General features: G+C 39.1%; 1 protein-coding gene across 5 annotated transcripts in view; it reads left to right on the forward strand.

Annotated features, from left to right (window-relative positions):
- Positions 1-24,403, forward strand: part of LSAMP (limbic system associated membrane protein) — a 638,551-nt gene that overhangs the window by 605,346 nt on the left and 8,802 nt on the right. For 2 of the 5 annotated variants that reach the window (XM_077884209.1, XM_077884207.1), the window contains one exon: positions 19,358-19,390. The exons of 2 other annotated variants lie outside the window; for them this stretch is intronic. In XM_077884209.1, the coding sequence (XP_077740335.1) occupies positions 19,358-19,390 (33 nt within the window). Of the gene's footprint in view, positions 1-2,845; positions 3,113-19,357; positions 19,391-24,403 lie in introns of those variants that run through there. One more of the 5 variants, XM_077884210.1, reaches the window with a different exon arrangement.

Consider the following 24,403-nt stretch of genomic DNA (forward strand, 5'->3'; position numbering starts at 1 on the left):
TTTCTTTAAACCTTCAAAAGAAAGTCAATCAATTATCCTATACAGGTTGATAGGCATGTAACAGATCTGTCATCTGACTTAAGTTGGTCAGTTGCTGGAGAGATGATACCAAGCTCAGAAAGCAATTTTCTCTTCAATTAATATGTATGACAGGTAACTGAACTCACATGTTTGGAACACAGCCAGTTATTTTCTGTAGCTCATAAAAATATGAATCCTCTAACTGACCACCCTCACGTTTGGAGGCTTACACAATTTGAATCTGAAGTCATTGATATTATAAAAAATGAATTTATCTATTGCTGTCAAAGTTTAAACTCAACCAGATTACGACATTAATATTTCTTAAAATCTTGGCCAAGGCAAGGGCTTTTCCTTTTAAATATAAGTATTTTAGAAAACAGAAATGAAAAAATAGTCTGTGTTCCTTTATACAAAACTTTCTACACACTCAAATTAAATTTTGCCTCCTACATCACATTTAGATGCAAGTTGCAGCCCCAGCCTTCCAGCTTAAGGCTATTTAAAGGCAAATTGGCAAATAAAATTAAAACAATACAAAAAATCTGAAATGAAACCAACCTACCATTGAAATTAAATTCCAGAAAAGTGATTTGCAAATAACACTCAAAGACCTGAGAAAAAATGGAAAGTAGGCCATGCGGGGCCTAGTGTGGAAAAAATAAATCCAATTAAACGAGATTATTGTATACACCATAAAAGAAGTGTGCTCAGAATTAAAGGTAGAAAGCTGCTGTTTTATAAGTTTGAAGATAGATCATGTATCATTAATACTCGTCCAAACTAAAAATTAGGCCAGAATTGGGTGAGGATATTCAGTGTCAATAATGTGATATTTTGCATATGTATGTATTCACATATATGCAAACTTATTTTAATTATATTTGCAATGAGGATTGCAGGGTTTCAAGGATCAACTAGACAGCTTAATAAAAAAGTTATTCTTAAATTTTAAGAAGGGTCCAAACTATTTTTAAAGAACTCTGTTAAATAAAATTGTTCCTTAAAACATTAATAAAATCTGTTTCTCATCTCAGCTACTAAAAATAAGACTTAAAATGTGCCTGTTTTTTAGACTTGACATGAGACTTAGTGTTCATGGAAAATATCCCATTTTGAATTCCTGACATGCCACAATTATTTTAAGACATTTATCTTCTAGTGTTGCTGCAGAGATTGACACCATTTTATCATGCTGCCATCTTGCAAATATCTTGATGTGACAAACACATACATACACATTTGTCCCAATGGACAACATATTCAAAGAGGTCATGCTCCACCCAAGATGAGCTTTGTACCTTGTCATATACTTCTGTGTAGAGCAGTTCTGCAGCTCCAAACTCAAATATTTATCTGATCATGCTTTATGATGTATATAACATGGAACAAAATGAAGTCAGTCACGATTCACAAAGGACAGCTGTTGAATATAGAAAAACAGTCTGGACAAGAAATGGAGCATGTTGGATTTTGTTGAACTTGGTATTTTCCCACAAACTGAATTGTTGATTGGAGAATGACCCTAGTTTGATGTTATGTTGTAGATAGACTGTAGATAGCTTCTTTAGATCCAATAGTTCTAGAGAATATAATTTATCTGACTACTAATACTTTGGGCTTCTGCTGGTAGAAATTGGAAAGCTGTTCATGGAGACTTGGGAGAGCCGATGTGTGAAGTTGGTAGAGAAAGATAATGCCCTGTTAAGTTCCCTGCTTCTTATAAAGACTTTAACTTTGTAGAAATCAAATCCTTTTTTTTCTCTTCTGCCTAATAAAGAGGGTAACCCATGTGAAATGCAGTTTTCTGTGAGAACAAATATTAACTTACACGATCCTTAACTCTTTTTTAGTGCTACTGGAGTACCAGAATATCTATGAAAAGCATGCTTACCTTACTTTGGGCATATTTCTAGCACAAAACACCTTCATTTAATTAAATACTGTATATTGTCATCATCTAGGTAGAACCCTACATTTCAATCCTGAAATGCCAACGTGTCTATGAGCAGCTAGTTGATGCAAATGGCCTGAAGGATTTTGAACCTATTAATTTCCTTAAGGTGTTTTGAAAATACAAGAAAGTTCCAAAGATCCTTTCCCGTCCACCCATCATAAAAAAGAGAACTTTTCTTCCTGTGTTCCAGTAATAGAAATACATGTTTAATTTCAGCTGCTTTATTGTTAATATCTTTCATTGGAGGGTCTCCCCGCCCCCACCCCCACGCTACATGGCTCATCAAGCTGACTGGGGATAAACATCAGAGTCGCAGCAGGAATGCAGTCCTAAACCCCTTCAAGCTGTGATTAAACAAAAACAAGGCTCAATAAATCAAATGTATTTCTCCTGGGTTTCCTTCATCATATTGCTTGATTTTCTGCAATGATAATAATAATACTGGAATTACACCAAAGGATAATTTGTATTGTCTGTGGCCAATCAGAAATTTTCAAATGTCCTTTCCTATTCGGCCAAAAACAAGACAAAAAAAAAAAAAAATCAATGTGCTTCCCTGCTTCTTAATCTAAAAGCTATACATAAATAAATAAAATAGTGTTACATCCTTGATCTGTTTCTGATAGGTGTTTTTCTCCATTAATTTTAATTTAGGTTTATTTATTCTGAAATGAGTCCTGAATTGCATATATTTGCATAAGTACCCCTGACTATATCACTGCAGAAAATCCACTGAATTGTAAAATGAGGAAAGAGTCAGCTCTAAGTGATTGAGGGAACTCTTCTCACTTTGTTAGGCTTAAATCATTTCCTGAGGCCTCTGAGTCCTGGGAAGTGATAATACTGCTCTTGTCTCCTCCCCATAAGCTTACTTGTGCATAGCTTTTCGTGATGGAAGTACACCTAGAGATGCCTTCACATTTAGAAGGACTGCAGGTTCAAAATGAGGTGACAAAACCAGCATCCAAAAGTTAAAATGAAGTAAAAGAAGAGAAAGGACAAGGACAAACTACCATTGTGTTGTTTTTATCACCCTCAAGTGAGGAATCCCCTTGAGTGTGGGACTCTCTGGGCTCAATCAGCCCATCCTTCTTCCACCACTGCAACTTTAAAAAAAAATTAATAACCCTGGAATGTGTCTCACTTGCTTGCCTCCCATCTGATTATTTATCCCAAGTGAACAGCCTTTCCATTCACTAACCCCGTGTGGCGAGTGGGTTTGGGAAATGTTGAGATTATCTTCCAGGTTCAGGCTTTGCACTGGGTTTGTTCACAGCTGCTTGCCATTCAATTCCTGTTTTTCCATTGATAAAACACATTGCACATGGCTGGGTTTGCATGATTAATACAGCTGTCTAAAGCTTTCTCAGAAAACAAAACAAAACCTCCCAAAATTAAAGTTTAAAAAAAAATTAAAATCCAACCCACAAACAAACCAAGCTTGCAGAAATCTGAAGTCCACCTGGCATGTTTCCTCCTGAAGGAAGACCAGTGTCAGGAACAGCTAGCTAGCTTCCATCTCCAGTAGGAGGAGGCCATATACCTGCCCTCACCAGGCACTCTCAGATCAGACTCCATTGGGATGGAAGGAAACTGGGAGAAAAATCCTAAAATCAATGCTTTCTGTAGAAAGATAACTAGGTAATCTCTACAGCTTAATTTATTTTCTGTAGGATGTTATCCCAGGTATCAATGAGAAAATGCCTCTTTTCAGCTCCTTATTATAACAGCAGTTCCATCTCATATAATAATAACAATAGTAAATAACAATAGCTGACATAGAGAGTGGGTTTCTCATGTACAGAGTTCTGAGGGGTTTTGTATGTATTAACTCAATTAATCCCCACAATCCTAAGAAACTAACATGCACCTTCTTCCACACTTTTTAATCATCAAAGTACACCCAGTCTACACCTCTTGGCATCCAGACACAAGTATAAATCTATAGTGCATTATAAATAACCATTATGTATGCATTTGTGTTCATTAGATAGCTCTAGTGAATTTTAAACACTCATCTAATTTATTTTATGTATTATAATGTTTATAGTACATAATACTTTTACCTTAATGTCCATACACTCTTACAAAGTCTGTCTCCAGGCATATCAACACAGAGATGCATGCCCAGCTCACACAGAGATTTATATGAAAGCATTCATCTTTAAAAACATGAGCAGAGCTATCTGGCATCTGCACATCTAATTTCACACACTTATTCAGGCTGATTTACATACACACCTCTATTAATCATGGATAATTACTAGCATTGTTCTCTTTAATTCAGTTTTTCCAACTGTGAAATGGGAAAGAAATTATATTTTCCATGCCTACAAGCTCAGAGTGGTTTTTCAAATAATATACAAAAGAGAGCTTCAAGTTCCTAGAAAGAAAGCACATTGAATTTAAAATAATCATACTCTGATACACATACTTCTTATAATTTTTAAAACGATTAATACTTAGAGACATACTTGTATCAGATTGCCTGGATATTAGGTAGCTACAAGTTCAGTGTTGGCTTCATTATAGTTTGACGTATTACAGATCCTCGGAATATCTGAAATGCCCACTGCTAGCAAATTTAAATACAGAAGTATCCCAAGCCCAAATAAAACACACCGTTTATTGTTTTTCGTCGGTATCATCATAGTAAGCTTACAGAATTTAATGTAAATTGTGCATTCTAAGTAAATATATAAATAAATAGTAGAAAAATCTACTATTCAATCTACTATTTCGTTTCTGTATCACTAAACCATTAAATTGTAGTCCAGCAAAAATTACATTAAATGCCCGGAAGTTCGTCCACACTAAGGAATTGGGGGAGCATCCATACCTCAGCCTAAAAATGACCCCATCTCCATTGGAGGAGACTCCCTGCCTCATCCTGCATGAATGCAGTTGTTTCAAGTGGGGTGTGGACAAGAGTTGGCTCTCCTTGCCTCCTGTGGTCACCCCAGCAGACCCATTGCCCCCAGGCCTGATGACAGCTATTCCACCCCAGCTTTGGTACATGAATCCTCCATTAGAGATATTCACCCCCACACCATAATGCAACAAACCCTATTGCTACCCAGGCCTCTCTTCCAAACTCCCTTGGCTCCAGCAGCACCTGGAGACAATACCCCCTGCTCCCTCCACAGTGCTGCTCTCCATATCCACCCAGCTTTGTTCTGGAAACTCCGGAGAGGGCTGGAGCTTGACTCATCTCAGGGAATGTTGCCCCTGGGCCCTGGCTTAAGGCTATACTCCTGATCTCTTTGCTCACCCCAAGGGCCCTCTCAAAGCCCACTGTCCCCTCTACAACTCCTAGGAGGTACCATTCTTCTCACTGTGGGTCCTGCCCCTGCCTAGCAGTGTCCTAGCTCTCAACAGCTTAGGGAAGCTCTACACAGAGTAACCTGGAACCAGGCACAGGGAAATTTGGTATAACTCAATCAGTGTCTCCAACTATGTAAGCAATAAGGTCTTAATAAAGTATTCCGGGGTGCAGGTTGTTCTGCAAAAAAAAAAAAAAAAATCACAATGTTCTCTATTGTGTGACATACACACACACACACACACACACACACACTCATACTTACAGTGAATGTTCATCATGCACACCTCCACCTGTCAGATTGATCCAAAATCATCACTCTAAAGAACTTGCCCTTTTTTCTGGTCAAAGGTGTAAAGCACATCCCGGAAAAGGTTTTCATTTTCAAACACATCTCTCCTTTCCCACTAGTAGGTGGGGGGAAAAAGAGGGGCTTTGCTTTTACTGATAGTACTTGGAAAGTAGTGTTAATACAAGTTTACAGCAAAATCATAAGCCCTGACTAACACACATGAAGATCATTAAGAGCTGACATTAATACCTGATGACCATCTCTGATTCCCTTATGGGGAGCAACAGGCTGACTTCCTCCTGATTTTCTTCAGTGGCTGGGAACCAAGTAGGATGGCTGTGTCAGTACTTCACCTAGAATCAATACGTCACCTGCCAGCACAGTGATTCAGACCCAACTGTAACAGGCATATCTCACTGTTGAATCCATTTCTGTGCCTTACTCTTCTCAGCTCTGCACTCTTCCTTCTGCTGTGTCTCCTGAACAATTCTGGTTCTCTCCCTGTTAAAATTTGCCAGCAAGAATAAACTTGAAATTTATTCACACTATTATTTAAATGTCCAGCAGCAGCTTGGAAGTGTTACCTCTCTCAGAATTTACATTTAGCTTCAAGCTAAATGGCTAAAAATCTCACAGCATCAATTTAAAGGTAGGAGAATTTTTTGTACAGGGACCCTTTTCTAATGCTTTTTCCTATTTTCCTAGTCTGTTTCTGCCTATACTAGTCAGATTTTCCTGGTGATCTCCCTGTACTTAGGCTTTGCTGTGCTATGTAGATTTCTAGAGCCAGCAGGGATTTGAAGATGAATATTTTTTTTTAAATCCCAGCTCCCACTAAATTTTAATTTGATGGAAATATTTCTCTTCTATGAGCTTTATGGGAAAAAAAAATCTTTCAAAGTAACAATTACATTTGGGGATTAAGTTTAAGTAATTGACAGTCTTGTCTTTTTAATTAAAAGGAATAAAGCTGCCTAAGAAGAGCTCAGTGAGATTTGCAGCAGAAAATGTTGGCATGATGCCCCCAAAGGGTAAGAAGACCAGGATCAGGAATGGACAGAGAATGCTGATGCGTGTCCCTCTGGTCTTTAGAGTGCACCCCCAGCAGAGCTTGCCCTGGTGCTGCATCAGTGTGCCATTTAGCCGGAGGGTAGCATTGTGTTGTGAGGAGCATTGCTGGGTGTAGACAGGAAGGAGGTCCTTTCTTTGGGAGCTGTGCTCTAGGTTCAGAGACGTCGTATGGAGCAAGAGCCCTTGAAGGAAGTGGCACTACTTAGAGTAAAAAAGAATATAGACTCTTCCAGGAATCGACGGTCTCAGCTCCTGACAAATGTCCTATTATAGCCCCTCAAAGTATAAACTTGAATTTTAGCCTGGCCTGTGGCTCTCTTTCTTTTTTACCTGAAATTCGTATTCCTGCTCTCTGTACTTCTTGATTTTCTTTTTCTGTGTATTTTACACCATATATACTTTTCTCGTTGACATCCTTCAAATAAAACCAAAGAAAAGGTTTTGATAGTATTAGCATTCACTTCTAAACACTGGTTAGCAGCCACGTAAGCAAAGCCATTATCCCATCTATCTGGAGGACGCATCTACTTCTGAAGAGGCAAGATACAAATTAACCTTAGTAACAACTTCCCTTACACAGTCACTCCAGCCTCACAGTGGTCTTTCATCATCACAAGTCATTTGTAGGTATTAAATTAAAGGAGCACCTCCATCAGGGGGAAAAAAATCAGCTTAAGTGGTCCCACCTTACATCTCCCCTTGTACACTGCTGTGAGGAAACACACCTGCCAAGGAAGAACACAGCATGACATAATGAGTTTGGAATTCCAATTTAAGGTGTTCATACGTACCCAGATGTATGATGGGAGTACGCAGGCCACTCGCTAGGACTCCACCGAGAATTGTCAGCTTATATCCACCGCAAATCAGTGGGGGGAGAGACTTTACAAGTCATTTATCACGCTTCCTAATTGGACCCTGGGGAGCCAAGCATCGCTGTAGTTTACTACAATGTTTTGCTTATTACTATGCTGATTGTAGAGGAAAACACTTCCCACACCTCTGTAACACATATGTACGTTTTAACCCCTAGACATCACCACTGAGTATCTACTATAAATCATAGCTGTCCATCCCTTCTACTTTATCTGTCCTACGCTTGTAACAATGGTTCTAAATTAACCACTCACCTTGCAAACCTGGCAGTTCCAGGATGACTTTTTAAACTGCCTAAGAGACATTATTTGGGGGCAACAGTAGCATCCTGTGGATTTAAAAAAATAAAATAAAATAAAAAAGGAAATAGCTGTGTCTTGGCCAACTGTTCATTCTGTGTACCATCCCATGCTCTATAGGCCACAAAACACCAAGCATGCCCAGCCATGTTCTATGTTGGAAAATTGCTTGGCCATTCTAAAATGTTTTCTTGATTATATGTGCAGAGTTCTATAACTTGGAAGCAGGGAATGTTTGGAGAACAGAAACAGCTATAGAAAGAAAGGAAAGAAAGAAGAAAGGGGGGAGGGGGCGAGAAAGGAAGGAAGGAAGCAGAGAAAAAAGTAACTAAATAATAAGGAAGGAAGGAGAGAAGTGGGAAAGGAAGGAAGAAATCAAGAGGTATCTTGCATGTTGAATCACAAGTTAGAAAGCAACTTGGGAGATTTGTTCTATTTTCCTCGGTGGAGTTCCAGAACACAGGTAAGTTCATCATTGAAAGCTGCTCATTGTTGCCGTGCTGAAAAAGAGCAATCTCATTCACTGGAGGTTGGTCTTCCCTTAGAGAATCAACCCTCCCCTGCTAAGTCGTTCCATTAATACTGTGACTCCTTGCTCTGTGTTAAATGTACTCTCCACTTGCTTTTGCTTTGTAGAGTTTCTTTTAGAGTTCACGTTTTCTTTTTCTTGAGATTTCTAACCATTAGGAACACCAGAAAGAGACTTCATTCTCGATGGACAGTGCAAGGAATTTCTGGCCCAGCAATGCACAATATTTTGATTACACCATTCATTCACTCAAAAAAAAAAATAACTATCCTAGTGCTTGCTATGTGCCAATCTCTGAAGCATCATCTTGGGAGTGACTGTGGAGAACAAACAAGACACAGCCTCTGCACTAATAGAGCTTACAGACCAGATGGAGCAAATGGACTGCTGTGTTAAGCAGTCACAAAAAAAAACTCTGCTAAGCTTAACATACCTGTATAGTATTCGGGGAGCACGGGACAGGGACACCTTAGCTAGCCTGGACTCATCAGGGATGGCTTCCAGGTGAAAGGGAACTTTATGGTAGGTAGCACTATGCTGGATGAGTTTTCTGGAAAAATGCTGAAAGCCTCTTATCTGGGAGAACATCTAGAGAAAACTTTTCAGCCTCTCAACAGGGAGGTTTGATGGTAAATTTTAATTTTAGTTGTAGGAATGGTCAGGTTGTAGGGAGCCATCAGTATTTGCAAGGAGCTGCTCCAGAACCTGGTGGTGATGTTATATTTGGAGTCAATGACACAGCAGGAGTATGAATCACTGAGGCATCCTGGCACTTTAAGTAATGAAGTCACTTGGGAAGGGTCCAAAACATAACTCCCTTTACCAAGTTCTGGACTGTGGTGTTTAGGGCCATAGAGGTAGGTCCAAGGGTAACTCAGAGCATACCACCCTTTTAAATCCCTTATCTTCTAATTTCCAAAAGCCTTAAAACCCCCTAGGAAATATCACAAATTCATTTGTTATCTCTGCATTCAAATTCTGCAGGCCAGTTACCTTGTTTTATGGTACTTGAATTTTTTTTTTTTATTTTGAAACATACAAAATAAAAACATGCATTACATGGATTAAAGACACTCTTGAATCCCTTAGAATTTAAATCGGAAATGTATTCTAAAAAGGATCTGCAATTCACAGTTTAGGGCCGGGAAATGAAAAGAGAGGCAGAAAACCAGAAAGGATGAAAATCTCCAGAGACCTACCCAAACCTGTGCTTTTAATCCTTTTTAGCAAGTCAAATAAATGAAGGCACAAAAGGCTTTGAAATATACATAAAATATATGTTTTTAAACATGGAAAATATAATCTATTTTGTACCGACAGCTAAGTAGATTCGGGGCTGGGAGGTAATTCTTTATTAAGTGAGATGGTCTTTAATTCCACAAGGGCAAAAGGCCAGAGTTGTACCCACAGGGGTGAAGGGTGCATTCTAGATACAAGGACAGAGCACTTGTTTCTTCTGTAAGACCGAATACTTTACTGACAGCTGATTCAAATAAATTCTGGAGTTTTTCTAATATGTAGTTTTAGGTGGAGTGGCCCAGGGAAACTCCTTTATTAAACTTAGATCCTTGGGCATTCTCTAACATTTTAATTCATTGATTATTAAAAATTAAATTTCTCAGGCTAAATAAGAAAACTGTAGGATTTGAGAAAGCTGACTTACTGTAAGAGACTTAATGAAGCCCTCTCTTTATGGTGGGAGTGCTCAGAGAATCTGCACTTTCTGTAACAACCCCTATCACCATTGAGCAGAGCCCGTAGCGGTTAAAGTCAAATCACACACCTACACTTACTCTACAGTGCAATTACATCAAGCCTACAGTCAGGAGGACCTCATAAACCCATTTAATACATTTTTTATTGCATTGCCATTTCGTGTTGTTTAAGACCATGTTCCTTTCAGAAACTCAGCCTTACCCATCTTAGCTTTTGTTTGGTTTTGCTCTATGATACCAGCCAACTAAAAAAGGGAGGAAAAAAATTCAATATCCTTGAAACGATGTCAACCCAAAGCCAAATATTATTTTCTTTTCCCTAGATTTAGAGGGTTTTAAAAAAATTCATTGATATACTTTTATAAATACTTTTCTATTCTGATCACGAATGTTATACATCCTCATTATGGAAGAATTTGAAAATATCTGAAACTATAGGGAAGAAAAACAAAGGTCATCCATAATGTCTCTCCTCAGAGGTAACATCATTAATATGACATAAACAAAGGTGTCATCTGAAGGTTTGAGATGTCAGTGTGCTATAAAATATTTAAGTTCAAACACCTAAGCCATTCTGCTTTCTGCCCTTTCCGAGGCTGGGCGTCTTTCTGGGACTTGCCCAAGCTCATAGCTGTCTCCACAGCTACAGACAAACCCACAGCACTTCCAGCTCTGAATCAAACCTGACCCATCCTACCAGAGGTTTCCCCCCCGTGTCACCTCCAGGATTTCCAGTGACAGTTCCCCCTTGCAGATGTGGGAGTGCCTACATTCCCTTTCTAAATTGGTGTATTATTTCCCCATTTATAAATTTGTCTTTTTTTAATGAAACGAGAATTAAGTGGTTTTTGTTTTTGTTTCTGGGTTTGTTTTTTTCTGATTCTCTTTACTGTAGAATATTTGGTTTATAGGAGATTGGTCCACAAATTCATGAGGATAAATATTTTATTTCATATTATGCAATAAGAAATTATGTCAGCATTAATTTTGGTTTGGGTTTATTCTTTCATTCAATAAGAAGTTATCACCCAGGGTGACAAATATTCGGCTAAATAATTCATGGCTCCAACTCACTCCTAAATAGCATCAAACATGTGAAGTCCACTTTGGGCTGACTGTTAAGGGGAAAAACCTTTAGAAGTATTTGAAAGTAAAGCTAGGATTCCTTTTATGACCCAAAGTGAGCTAAGGGAGACCAACTTCCTTTCTCAAATATTGATGACATACTAACACTTCTTAGTTTTCCCAGCCAGTTTGAAATATTCTCTTAGTAGTTAGGATAATGGTCCACCTATGAACTAACTAAGAAAATAGGAATCAGGGTATCGGACTAGCTTAGTCACTAAAGCATGTGACGCTTGATCTCGGGGTTGTGAGTTCAAACCCCATGCTGGGTGTAGAGCTTACTTTTAAAAAACCAGCCACAGGTTTTTTTTTTTTGTTTGAAAAAACAAACAACAACAACAACAAAAACAGGAATAGCTTAAGGTTGAGGTTTAGACCTATTTCTCTATTTTGGCTCCCACCACCGCTGAACTACACCCAGAATGGTTACTGTGATTCTCAGAGAACGTTACTCCAGGTATTAGGCATTGGGGTTTGTACAACATGAATATAGTACATGGGAGAAAATTAAAACAAAAACACTAAACAAAACAAACCCCCAAACTTCAACAATCTAAACAGAAATCACAGGCATATCTTTTTCTATGTCAAAAAACCAATAATAATAATACTTGTAAGTATAAGTTGCTGTTGCCTAAAGCCTCTGAGTGGGGAAATCTGAAAGAAAGAAATTAATAACTTTCTAAGCTTGAAAGCAGCTTTGAAAATTGAATTAATAAATATCCTGCTTTAAGCCACTGTAATAATAAGGGTTTTGTTTTTCAAAACTGTGACCAAAAAAAAAAAAAAAGTTGGAGCACATAAAACATAAATTCCCATCAAGAAACCTCACAAATGTTATGCTTCAGGTCTTCATCATCAGCAAAGGAGGAAGAGGCAGCGCGTAGAATCTTCATTTCTTTTATTAAGGATAAAAGGATTTTAACCCCATGCCTCTCTTACTTGTTCCAGGCAACTAGAAGGTAACATCCCCATTGAAGCCAGACTTGCCCTCTCTTCTGAACACACAGTCTTAGTATTACTATTGCCCAGAAGGGGGCGGGGGGGCGGGGAACGAAACAAAACAGTTAGTCATTTTAACTCCTCAAACTTACATGTCATTTTAAAAACCTAAGGCACATCAGATGACCAGTCTTATACGAAGAGTTGTGTCATACATGACGGGAGTGAGGCTGTTTCCTTGTGGCAGATTAAAAAGTGAGCCATTCATGCTCAAGTAAACATGGAACTAGAACAACCACACAAACAATAGAGACCCCAAAGCTCTGTGCATCCTACACGCGGCGGGAACGAGGGCTTAGATGCAGAGACTTTGAGGTAAGTAGCTAAGAGCCAAGAGTCAAAGCACTGACAATCAATTCTTCTCTTTATGGACTTATTGTGCCCTCATCTCCTCTACAGATAGAACTCAAAGAAGGCAAAATGCCAAAGTTCTTCATAAACCTAGACTTGAACGTTCCCTAGGACAATAAGGCATTTTCCAAACTGTAAACTCTAGAGTTTCCAGGGATGCATCTCTCTCACTTTCATATCACTAACTTCAATTTCCGGTCAGAGAGAGAGAGACAGAGAGAATGAATCACACCACATCATGGAAGTGAGAGGTAAGAAGTCTTCTGGCCTTAGAACAATAAAAGAAGCTTGAATTTCTACCTTCTAAGGTTTCAATTTTCATTAGTCCAGAGGATATTCTCTTTTTTATTTCTTTTTTCTTTTAGAGAGGGAGAGATGGGGGGAGGGTAGGAGGGGCCTAAGGCAAAGCAGAGAATCTTTTTTTTAACTTATTTTTTATTTCTTTTAAATATTTTATTTATTCATGAGAGACACAGAGAGAGAGGCAAAGACACAGGCAGAGGGAATAAGCTCCTTGCAAGGAGCCTGTTATGGGACTTGATCCCAGGACCCCAGGATCATGACCTAAGCCAAAGGCTCAACCACTGAGCCACTCGGGCATCCTGGCAGAGAGAGAATCTTTTTTTTTTTTTTTAAAGATTTTATTTATTTATGCGACACACAGAGAGAGAGAGAGGTGCAGAGACACAGGCAGAGGGAGAAGCAGGCTTCATGCAGGGAGCCTGATGTGGGACTCGATCCTGGATCTCCAGGATCACGCCCTGGGATGAAGGTGGCTCCAAACCGCTGAGCCACCCAGGCTGCCCCAGAGAGAGAATCTTAAGCAGGCTCTATGCCCAGTGCCTAGCCCAATTTAGGGCTCAATCTCCTGACCCTGAGATCATGACCTGAGCTGCAGTCAAGAGTCAGACATTTAACCAACTAAGCTACCCAGGAGACCTAGTCTAGGGGTTATTATTTTCTTTTTTAAAAAGATTTTATTCATTTATTCATCAGAGAGAGAGAGAGAGAGAGGCAGAGACACAGGCAGAGGGAGAAGCAGGCTCCATGCAGGGAGCCTGATGTGGGACTCTATCACGGGTCTCCAGGATCACACCCTGGGCTGAAGGCGGCGCTAAACCGCTGAGCCACCTGGGCTGCCCTCTAGGGGTTATTCTTAAGCAAAGCTCAACCATCCAGAAAATTTTCTACCTGACCAAATTTGGGGACTGATGAAAGGAAGTCCTAGTCCCATTTGGCTCTTTCAATACCTTATTTCCCAAAAATAATTTTGTCTTTCCAGTAGAGCATGATGGTTCCAAAAGAAGAATCTCCCTCTACCTGGAATCCTAGCTAGGATAGATCTTGAGGTACTAAATGATTCAATCACTCATTTGTGATTCATCCACTCATTTGCTTCATCCACTCATCTATGCATGGGCATCTATTCAGCAAATCTATTGGTCACTTACTCCGTGCTAGAGAAATAGTGAGCTGAGACTACACGACTACACTAGTAAACAAGGAAAACATGGTCTATGCCAAATAGAGAGGCTGGATCAGCTCTTTCTGATGCTACAGGTTTGTCTAACACAGCTGAGTATAAAGAATCTGAAAGTTAAAAGTCGAAAACAGATTAACAAATAAATATTTCATGACACTTGCCTTTTCTAGTATTAAATTCTTTCCCCCATTGCCTCCTTGGACCCCATCAGCAGGAACTAAAGTCTAAGATATGGCAATAATGCTTCCAGAGAATTCTAGGGCTTTCTCGGTACTAAAGCCCCCCAAAGTTTTATATTGTACGATTGAATTGCTGCAATAGATTTATCTTTTTATTCTTCACTTACTTTGTTAAGTGTACTTGCTAAAGCAAGATTGATATGTGGTGAGATGTTTTCCTGAAAGGTATAAAAAATCATAGGCTTCAAGTGTGTTCTATTGAGTGTGCCCAGGGAATCCCTGCATAAATAATATCCTTGGCAAGTCAGCTTTACTCAAGAATTTGGAATCACCTTAGCCCTACGAAAAGAAGAATAGTTTTCATTTGTTAAGGACCACAATTTTTTCCCCCTTTTCTGTAAGAAGAGGAAAGACTCTTTTTGGAAATGTAAGGTTTCAAGCTAACTGAAAAGTTTTTATTTTTCCCACTATTGCCACCTGCTGGACAAAGGCAAGTCCTTTAGACAGCACATAGGAACACGTCTTCGTTTTACCACAAGATGGTAGCACACAACCAAGTTTTCAAAGTGCCAGGCTCAAAACATTCGGGATTTTGCTTCTCAAAACAGAATGTTCTATTCCAACAGAAGAGGATGAATAGGAAATGATAGTACGAAATAAGCACTCTGTTTTCCTAGAGATTAATGTAATTCCCACTCAAGATCATTAACTAGTGTTTCAATCAAAAAGAAGGAAATCTTGCTATTTTCAATGACCTGGATGGAACAAGAGGCTATTATTCTAAGCATAATACGTCAGTCAGAAAAAGACAGATATCATAGGATTTCACTCATATGTGGAATTTATGAAACAAAACAGATGAACATAGGGGAAGGGGAGGAAAAAATAAAATAAGATAAGATAAAAACAGAGAGGGAGGCAAACCATAAGAGACTTTTAACTCCAGAGAACAAACTGACCGTTACTAAAAGAGAGGGGATGGGGCGATAGGCTAGCTGGGTGATGGGCATGAAGGAGGACACTTGTTGGGATGAGCACTGGGTGTTGTATGTGAGTCATGAATCATTGGATTCTGCTCCTGAGACCAGTGCTGTGCTGTGTGTTAACTAACCTGAATTTAAAAAGAAAAAGAAAAACAATGATTGGTAGTGTTTCATAAGCCAGTTTATTTATTGCAATAGGAAGTGCTACCTAAAATTTAACTGGTAAGCTAGTTTGCTTTTTTTTTTTTTTTTAAGATTTTTTTTAATTTTTTACTTATTCATGAGAGACACAGATTGAGAGAGAGAGGCAGAGACACAGGCAGAGGGAGCAGCAGGCTCCATGCAGGGAGCCTGATGTGGGACTCGATCCCGGGTCTCCTGGATCAGGCCTTGGGTGGAAGGCAGTGCTGTACCGCTGATCCACCCGGGTTGCCCCTAGTTTGCTTTTTAAAGGTATTTCAAGCAGATGCATAATTTTTATCTAATATCTGGTGATATTCTCTTCAAAGAGCATAATATTTGGGCAATGTGTTTAAATCCTTCTTTTCATGAACTCATTAGTTAGTAGGGGAGTTTCTGTTCCCTAAGAGAAGTATTTAGAGCATGTAGACTTTTATCCAAACCTGTCTCACTGACTGGTTAACCCAGGTGTGTGGCTGGTTTTCTCCTGACCAAAAAGCTGTTTGGTCAGTCTATTTCCCTATCACTTCAGCATGCTAACATCGCTAAATGTTTTATTCATCCTTACTGCTGCAGTAGAATTATTTATTTATTTTTCATTCTTTGGCTCTGCTCTGCTATAGTTTAGCTGTTAAGATATATTTTCCTCTTTTTTTTTTTTTTTTTAAGATTTTATTTATTGCGATCCCTAGGTGGCGCAGTGGTTTGGCACCTGCCTTTGGCCCAGGGCGCAATCCTGAAGACCTGGGATCGAATTCCACATCGGGCTCCCGGTGCATGGAGCCTGCTTCTCCCTCTGCCTGTGTCTCTGCCCCTCTCTCTCTCTCTCTCTCTCTGTGACTATCATAAATAAAAATTTTAAAAAAATGTTTTTTAATAAAAAAAAGATTTTATTTATTTATTCATGAGAGACGCAGAGAGAGACAGAGAGAGAGAGGCAGAGACACAGGCAGAGGGAGAAGCAGGCTCCATGCAGGGAGCCCAATGTGAGACTCGATCCCAGGTCTCCAGGATTAAGCCGTGGGCTAAAGGCAGACGCTCAACCACTGCGCCATCCAGGCATCCCCCAAGTGTTCTTTACATAAAGATGGTCCTGTTAGGGATCTATGGCTCTTTGAGTGAAAAGCAATCACTCTATGACCTTGCAGCATCCTTATATATTCCAAAGAATGATAAACTAAAAAGCTTGACCAAAGAGAGAAGGGCAGTTGCCCTTTGCACAAGAGCAAAGCCAAACTGTCTCCAGTTGATACTGAATCAGTTAAATATCCCAGCAAGAACCCTAGAGTTATATAGGCTATTCCATGGCCTTACTTTCATAAAAATACCTGAGGGGTATTGTAGGATAGTGGACAGGGTTCTAACTGGGAGAAGTGAAAGCCCTAAATTTCAGTCTCAGCTTTACTCTGCGTGACCCTGGGTAACTGATTAGCCTCTCTGGGCCTCAGTTTTCTCATATTATGCTAAATACATTCTCTACAGTGCCTTTTCAACAATTTTTCAGGCAACATGTTTATTTCAAAGAAAAGTAGTCAGAGCAGGTATTATGAAAGAAAAGAAGTGGCAATGTGTTTAATATACAATTGAAAAATCAGTGGTCAGATGATCAGCGTGGTCAATAGGTAGAGTTGTTTTATAAATGAAACAGTATTTTATATCTTGATGGCATCTGGCTTCACTTCCAGAGTAAGAGTGACATTGGTCCCTGGCTTTTGCTAGGAGAGGAGCAGAATTCTCACTACATCCTTCTGTATGGGCTCCCACACAGAAGACTTGAATTCCTTGTGCAAGTAAGACTAACTCTTCAAAGACAGAAGGATGAAGGACAGGTGTCAGTGGCTTGGAGCATCTTCAGAAGTGCATCTAGAGGTCCACCAGCAATCATAATACAAAACAACATTCACGGGAGGATCCCCCCACCCCACATCTGACCAGTTTAGGAAAGCTGTCCTTATGTGTAGATACAGCTCGCTCCTAGGAACAGCCTGGCTTACGCTAGTTTTGCTAATGCTGAATTGTAGCCAAACGTTTTCAAAACTTCAGACACTAGGGGAATTGTGCCCTTCTTATAGCCATCATAAGAATATAGGAAAACAGCATGCTGTTTGAGGGCTTCTCCTTATGGCTTCCTTTGGATAGACAAATGGAAAATCTGCGAAGGAAATAGACTGCACTGAACCTCGGAAATTTTGCAGACCTAATCCTGAAGGTCTGAACCCTTTGTACTAAATTAGATAATAATTTAGCTACTCAGGCGCTCTGTTTTTTTTTTTTTAAACAGTCTTAGCCCCTCTGTTAGGAGATTGCTTGACATATATTTATTTTCCCCATATTTCAGTGATTCTAAATCTATTTTGGCCCATTGTGAATTCAGAGTGCCCTCATGCACGGACTGTTCTATGATAAAGAACAGAGCAGAGACAGCCCCTGCTTCCATGGAACTCACAGGCCAGTAGTGAAGACAAGCGTTAATCAAAACCTCAGCCAAAAGTATTTAAATTTTAAGCTGAGATAAATGTCACGAAAGAGAGCAGAACTTATATAATAAAGGGACTTAATTTTATTAAGGAGGCTAAGGAAGACGTCCCTGAATTCTGAAGGATGAGTAGGGTTCCTAGTAGTGAAAACATTGTGCCATCGGCCCTACAACAACAATAAAAAACATGATACCATGGAGAATGAGGGAGGACTTGTGATGAGGCTGGAGAGATGAGAGAGTAGAGTCATGGATGCCATGCTAAGGATTTGGGTCCTTATCCTGGAAGACACGAGAAAGCATGAGCAAGTTTCAAGCAGGACAATGAGGTAACCAGATGTCCAATTCAAAAAACCTCTCTTCAGCCTCAGAGTTCAGTCACTTTACTTCCTTAGTGAAAGCATGTTATTGAGGGGTGCAAGGCTAGGCCCTGATCCTCACGGAGAAGACAATCCATATCCCACAGCCATGGTTTGGGCTCCTATCCCACTCAGTTGGTCCTGAAAGTCAAAGTGGTATCCTATGGAAAATGTCCACATTTACTTCTAAAGATCTAACAGTATCGATAAAGACACAAAAGGGAATTCAGGTATTTACTGGTATGAGCTCTTCCAACCCTGAGACTTAAACATTCAACAAGTTTTTACTTGTTTACTGAACACATATTTACTGAACACATATTGCATGTCAGACTCTAATCTAGGCACAGGGATACATCATTTGACCCGATAGACACTGTTGCTGCCCTCACAGAACATATATTCTAATGGAGGAGATAAGCTTTAACCAAGCAAATAAGTAAATGTATAAAAGGATACCAAGTACTGATAAATGCTAATAATACTAATAAATTAAAAAAAATACTAATAAATCAGGGTAAAGGAATAGAAAGTGACAGAGGGTACCATTTTGACAAAGTGATGGGAGAACTCCTTCCTGAGTTGGTGTCATGTCAGCACAGATCTGAATGAAGTCATTGAGCGGGCCATGCAGAGATGTGGGTGAGAAACATCACAAGCACATAGTACAGCAGGTGCACAACTTGTAAAGCTGGAGTGGATTTAGTGTGTTAGGAGAAAAACAAGGGCAAATGGCTTGAGTGGAGTAAACCAAGGGCAAGATGGCAGGATGGTGTTGGAGGCCAGACACATTCTATCATTCCATTAAATTTCAGTCAAGAGTCCTTCTACGTGCCATTCTCAGGGTCCTTGTTCTTGTCTATACACAGAACAGGTAACATCAAGGATTTGTAGCTGGAAATTATTTTTACCACTCCCAAGTGCACAACATTTGTTCCAACAAAATAATATCTTTCCACCTGCCTTTCTTTCGATCTCTACTGGTGTGTATTTCTATTAGAATGTTCTTTCCACCTTTTGTCCCATTCTCCTTTCAATGGAGAGTATCAGATTACCTTTGTGCTTATTCTCAATTAATACAAAAAAAAAAATTTGATCTGTTTTTTTTTTTTGTTTTGCTAAATGTTTCTTTTTTAGAAATTGGCACCACCGTGCACTTCAAGCAAAAAGGTATGGTTCTTATTTCTGATTACCTACTGTGTGTTAGAATTAAGATTTCTTAGCCATGTATTGAGGTCTTACACACTTGAGTTTATTTCATCTCAATAATTTGTGATAAGAATTCCCATAATGGTTTTGCCACTATGTTTCCCAGATTGTGAACTTTCTCAGTCACACACACACACACACACACACACACACAAAGCCCAGATCTAACCCATGACCCCTATATGCCTTTTGACAGCCATTTATTTTTAAATCTCTGGAACTGAATAAGTTATTTCCCCTCCCACTCTCCATATCCTAAATGGCCATAGTTAATTCTTGCAGAGCTGCACTTTTGGCAGTGTTCACTGCCCAGTGACCAGTCTCTCAGAAGAGACAGAGAGCCTACTCACTGTCCCTTGCTGGCTAGTAAAGAAGATACACTGCTAAAAGAAATAAAGTAGCATCTCCTAAAATGAAGCACTTGAACAGTTAATATTCTCCCTGCCTCAGTGCTTTCCCAGGTCTTTGTAGGCCCTCTCCCTTCTGCAGTACACCCAGGCTGCTGGTGTCTCCCAGGAACTGTGCCACCTACCTCCATCAGCCATGTGACACAATAATCCCCCTACATAATAAATCCTACAAAGACAATGCAGTCAGGTTAACACTTCATAAACCAGAACCTATGATGCAAACAATTACCAATTCCCTAGATGCCCTCTTTATAAGTCCAACAGAAATACCTGATTGTGTCTGTCCCCAGACCAAAGCCACAGAGGAACCTGCATGGCCAGATAGCACCCTCCTTAAGTTCTCATGGCTACCCACTTGGATTGGTAATTGTCTTATATGAAGATGTTTTCTTCTCTGAGCCTCAAAGGAGATGAGACAACCAAGGTCATTCTCAATTGTGAAAACCTATTCTTGTGGGACTTGGACCCTACCGGTGACTAACAGCCACAGAGATTATGGACACTTTCTTGTTTACTCCCGGGAAAGGGTCAGCACCTTGTTTATAACCAGCTCTAACAGGTCTTCACAGAAGGCAGTAGGGACAAAGCCATCAGGAATACATACATTGAACCAAGATCATCTGGGACAAGAAGGTGTAAACTCCTGTCCCCTTCAGCCCTTCTTCTCTCCCCAATGCCATGATTATCAATTACATTTGAATTTTAAATGGCTAGTGTTAGTGGAACATATGATACCTAGTGTTTTGAAATGGATGGAGAAATAGGGGATAGGGTTTTATTTCAATGACCTAGTGTCACCCAAAGGAATTCTAAGTATTGACCTAAATTTTCAAAATTTTGTACGCTAAACTATTTGATGCTGTTTTGATGGAAAAGATGTGATGCACTTTACCATGAGAATACTTCAGGTTTATCCAAGACTCACTTTATAGAGAGGGGAGATAATGCAAAGAGGAGGCCAAATTTAATTCTAAGACATATTGCTCACATTAAACATCAACGTATCCCCTCTTCTGTGCTCCAGCCTGGAGAATATATAAACTTTAATCTCCAATTCATTTCCCCTGAGGAAGCTGTACTGGCTGAACATAGAAAGCAGGTGGCGCCAAAGTCAATCTTATCGGGCTTCCCTTTCACTATGGCTTCCTAGGAGAGGGCAGCGCCTTAGCCTGCACATCCGGCTAATAACTAAGAGAGATTTTAGAAGATTGTTGTTCTCTTTTGCTGAACAATTGTTTTGTATTTTGAGTTTTTCTTTTATTTTCAGACACTCGGTCAGCACTTAATAATTCTAAGAATTCAAACTTAAACTCACCTGGTCTTTCTTTTTTTCTTGTATGACTCAACTGCGTACAGGAATAAAATTATTATTGACCTTGATTCCTTAGTGGCTGGAAGGAATGCCCGAGGATCATTGAGGCTGTGATTAATGATATTCTTTAAGAATGATTATTTTGAATAAATCTAGTCCAGGAAAAGAGCCCTAAGTACTCAGGAGAAGCAACAGAAATGCATTGGCTAGATTTGAATGAAGCACAAAGTGTTTCCAAGTGCATGCTCTCCAAAGTAGGTGTTGGGAAATCACCTTGTACTTTCTTCAAGATTTTCTTGAAAGACAGTCAATTGGCTGAGCATCCTGCATCGAATTTACTGTGTAGAGACTTGCCGAAAATTCTCATATCTCACAATTTCAGGATGTTTTATCAACCTTGTCCTTAATCACAAATTCCCTTGTAAAAGCATTGTCGTGGCAAAGTGCAGTCCAGCAATCACCGTGATACAGAGTCTCACTTATCATCCTGTCCTGAGGTTGAGAATCTTGACCTGGTGTGTTGACTCAAGATTCTCAATCTTGCTCCAGCTGAATTTTGCCTCTTCAGGTCAAACTTTAAAAGCCTTGACCCGATTCACAAGCCAATACCTTTGATTCAGGGGTATTTCATGGATTTCAGTAATCTAAGCTTCTATAGTTAATAGTAGTATGATGGTGCTACCGTTTATTGAATGTTTACTAGATACCACACATATAAGTGTGCGCACATACACGTAAACACATATAGAATGTGGCTAAATGCCAAGATATGATTTTTGTCTGTTGTATGAAAACCGTGTAGCAATTTTTGAATTGTGGTTCTATTTGCCCATCTATTCTTAAGGCTAATTTATGTTTACAGACTCTTGCTTTCATTATATCTGTCAGTATATAAAAGCACTTGCTGAGCCTGGCCATCTGGTGTGGGAAATAAGATTTATCATTTGCATTTCCACAAATAAGCAGAAATTTCATAACTATGAACTAAAACATAATTAATGATTTTGCTGATTATTCTTCCCTGAAATAGCCATTAACTGAAGTAGTCTCCTATGCAGTCATATATATCTATAATTGCATACACACTTGTGATGATTCTCCAACTATCATTCATTTACCCTTGCATTTTTTCAAGCTATTTATTTACTCTCAAAACCAATTATGAAAAGAGCAAGTCATATAAGCACATCAAATAGCTATATGAGAGCACTTAATAAATAATAATTGATACAAATGAAGATATCTTTAATAGATCCACAAAATGCATTTCAAATATATAATAATAATTCTACAAGAATGAAATTATTAGCACAGTCATACTGGGATTTCCTATATATATCATAAACTAGCATGTGAAAGTAACAGTTAATTCTCAATTATGTCTATTAAAAGACCAATAAAATATATGTACAGTATATCATATGTGTATATATGAGTATGCATATAACATATATACTTCTCTTTGCATCTATGAATATATGTGTATACATACATTAGCAAGAATGTTATACATGCACATTTAGGCTCATCTATGTATGTATTATATTTTTCAATGATGCAATTTTGGCTTTCTCAAATATTTACTGCCCTTCAAATAAAATGCTCAGACGAGACTTTTTAGACGTCCCCAGGTACAGTCAACTCTAAGACGTCTGAAAGATACTGTAGCCTGTCCCAGCACTAAAAGTGAGATTAAGGAAACAGGCAAAATTAGACTCTTACTAAAACCCTTCTGTTTCACACCATCCCTAGGGAAAAACAAAAATCATTTTTGCTTAGTCCGGTCAGGCCTCAGTTTGTGTGTAGTCTTTCTGTTTTGGAAGCTGTCCTGACCCGCTAATCCAAACAAATGTGCCACAGAGTTATGCCATTTAAAGCATAGAGAGGAACTAAAATGATAGGGAAATGCATTACCATCTGGCCAGAAGCTCTAGAGAGTTGCCATTGAGAGAGCTTAAAGGTCACAAAGGCCAAAAAAAAAAAAAAAAAAAATGGTGGTGAAGGGTGTGGGGGGTGGGCTACAAAAAGCATTGAACTGAGACTCTGAACACTGCATTCTAGTGCCCAGTCAACAATTACCATCAGGTGCTTTATGCAGGAAACATGATCTTCTTGAACCTGAATTTCCCCATGAAAAGCATGAACCCAAAGGTAGTGAGAAAGTGTCTTTTATTAACACAACCCTATAACCATTCAGAAATGTAAAGAATTGACTGATTAAATATTTAAATTGTTTACTCTGTATTTCCATAGCTTTCCAGGTAATAAAGCTCATTTTTATAGTATAACTACACTGTTCAAAGTTTTACATATCTGCATTTTTATAGTAATATTTTTTATGTTCTCAAAAAGACGCGTTAGTAAAAATGTTCTATTGAAAATCTTTTTTTTTTTTTTTTTCCAAAGATAATGATTGCCTCCATGTTGTGTTTTGTTTGTTCTGGCTATTGTTTTCCACAAACACAAAATTCATTTGCTGAACGTTTGACAGGAGACTTACTGGCAGTCCTTCACTATGTAACTTCACTGTGTGGTGGTGACAGGCAGAGACTGCAGCCAGCCGCCTGGGTAAAAACCCCAGCTCCTCTGCTTACTAGCTGTGTAAATTTTTGCAACAGATTTAACCTCTTTCTGCCTCTTACTATCTCACTGTAAAAAAAGGGTTCATTCTAATGCCTGCCTCAAAGCATGGTTATATGCTTACATGTGTAAAGCATTTGTAACAGTACCTTATCCTAAGTGCTGTGTAATTGTTGGTTTTATTGGGTGGTTGTTGCCATTGTTTATGTAAAACACAGATTAGGAAAACGTTCTTGAATTCAACATCTTCTCTGTTGTTTGGCCTCTGACCAGATATGTGTGTAGACAATCCTGGAAACATTTGCATACCAGAGGATGCTTCCGTTGCACATGCAAACCATCATAGGTCTCAACACACACGCGTATGCACACACGTGCACATTCATTCACACACATTGATCTGTATATGTGCCCTCAAAACTGCAAAGCGACCCATAATTAGTCACATTGATTTCTCTTTTAAATATCATTGTCTAAGCATGCAGTCTTAAATCTAAAAATCCTTGTTGTGAAAAGTACTAACATTTTCTTCCTGTGATGGATCTATATGAACAGAACTATGCAAAAGGAGAAAATGGAACAAGCAAAGCGTCAGAGACGAGCTCTTGGGGCCTACGTTTTCTGCCCCAGTTCTCTCCTTTCTGTCAACACACAAATCCTTTCTCCGCTTTC

Source organism: Canis aureus, chromosome 35 (assembly GCF_053574225.1).
Source record: "Canis aureus isolate CA01 chromosome 35, VMU_Caureus_v.1.0, whole genome shotgun sequence".
Classification (NCBI taxonomy): domain Eukaryota; kingdom Metazoa; phylum Chordata; class Mammalia; order Carnivora; family Canidae; genus Canis; species Canis aureus.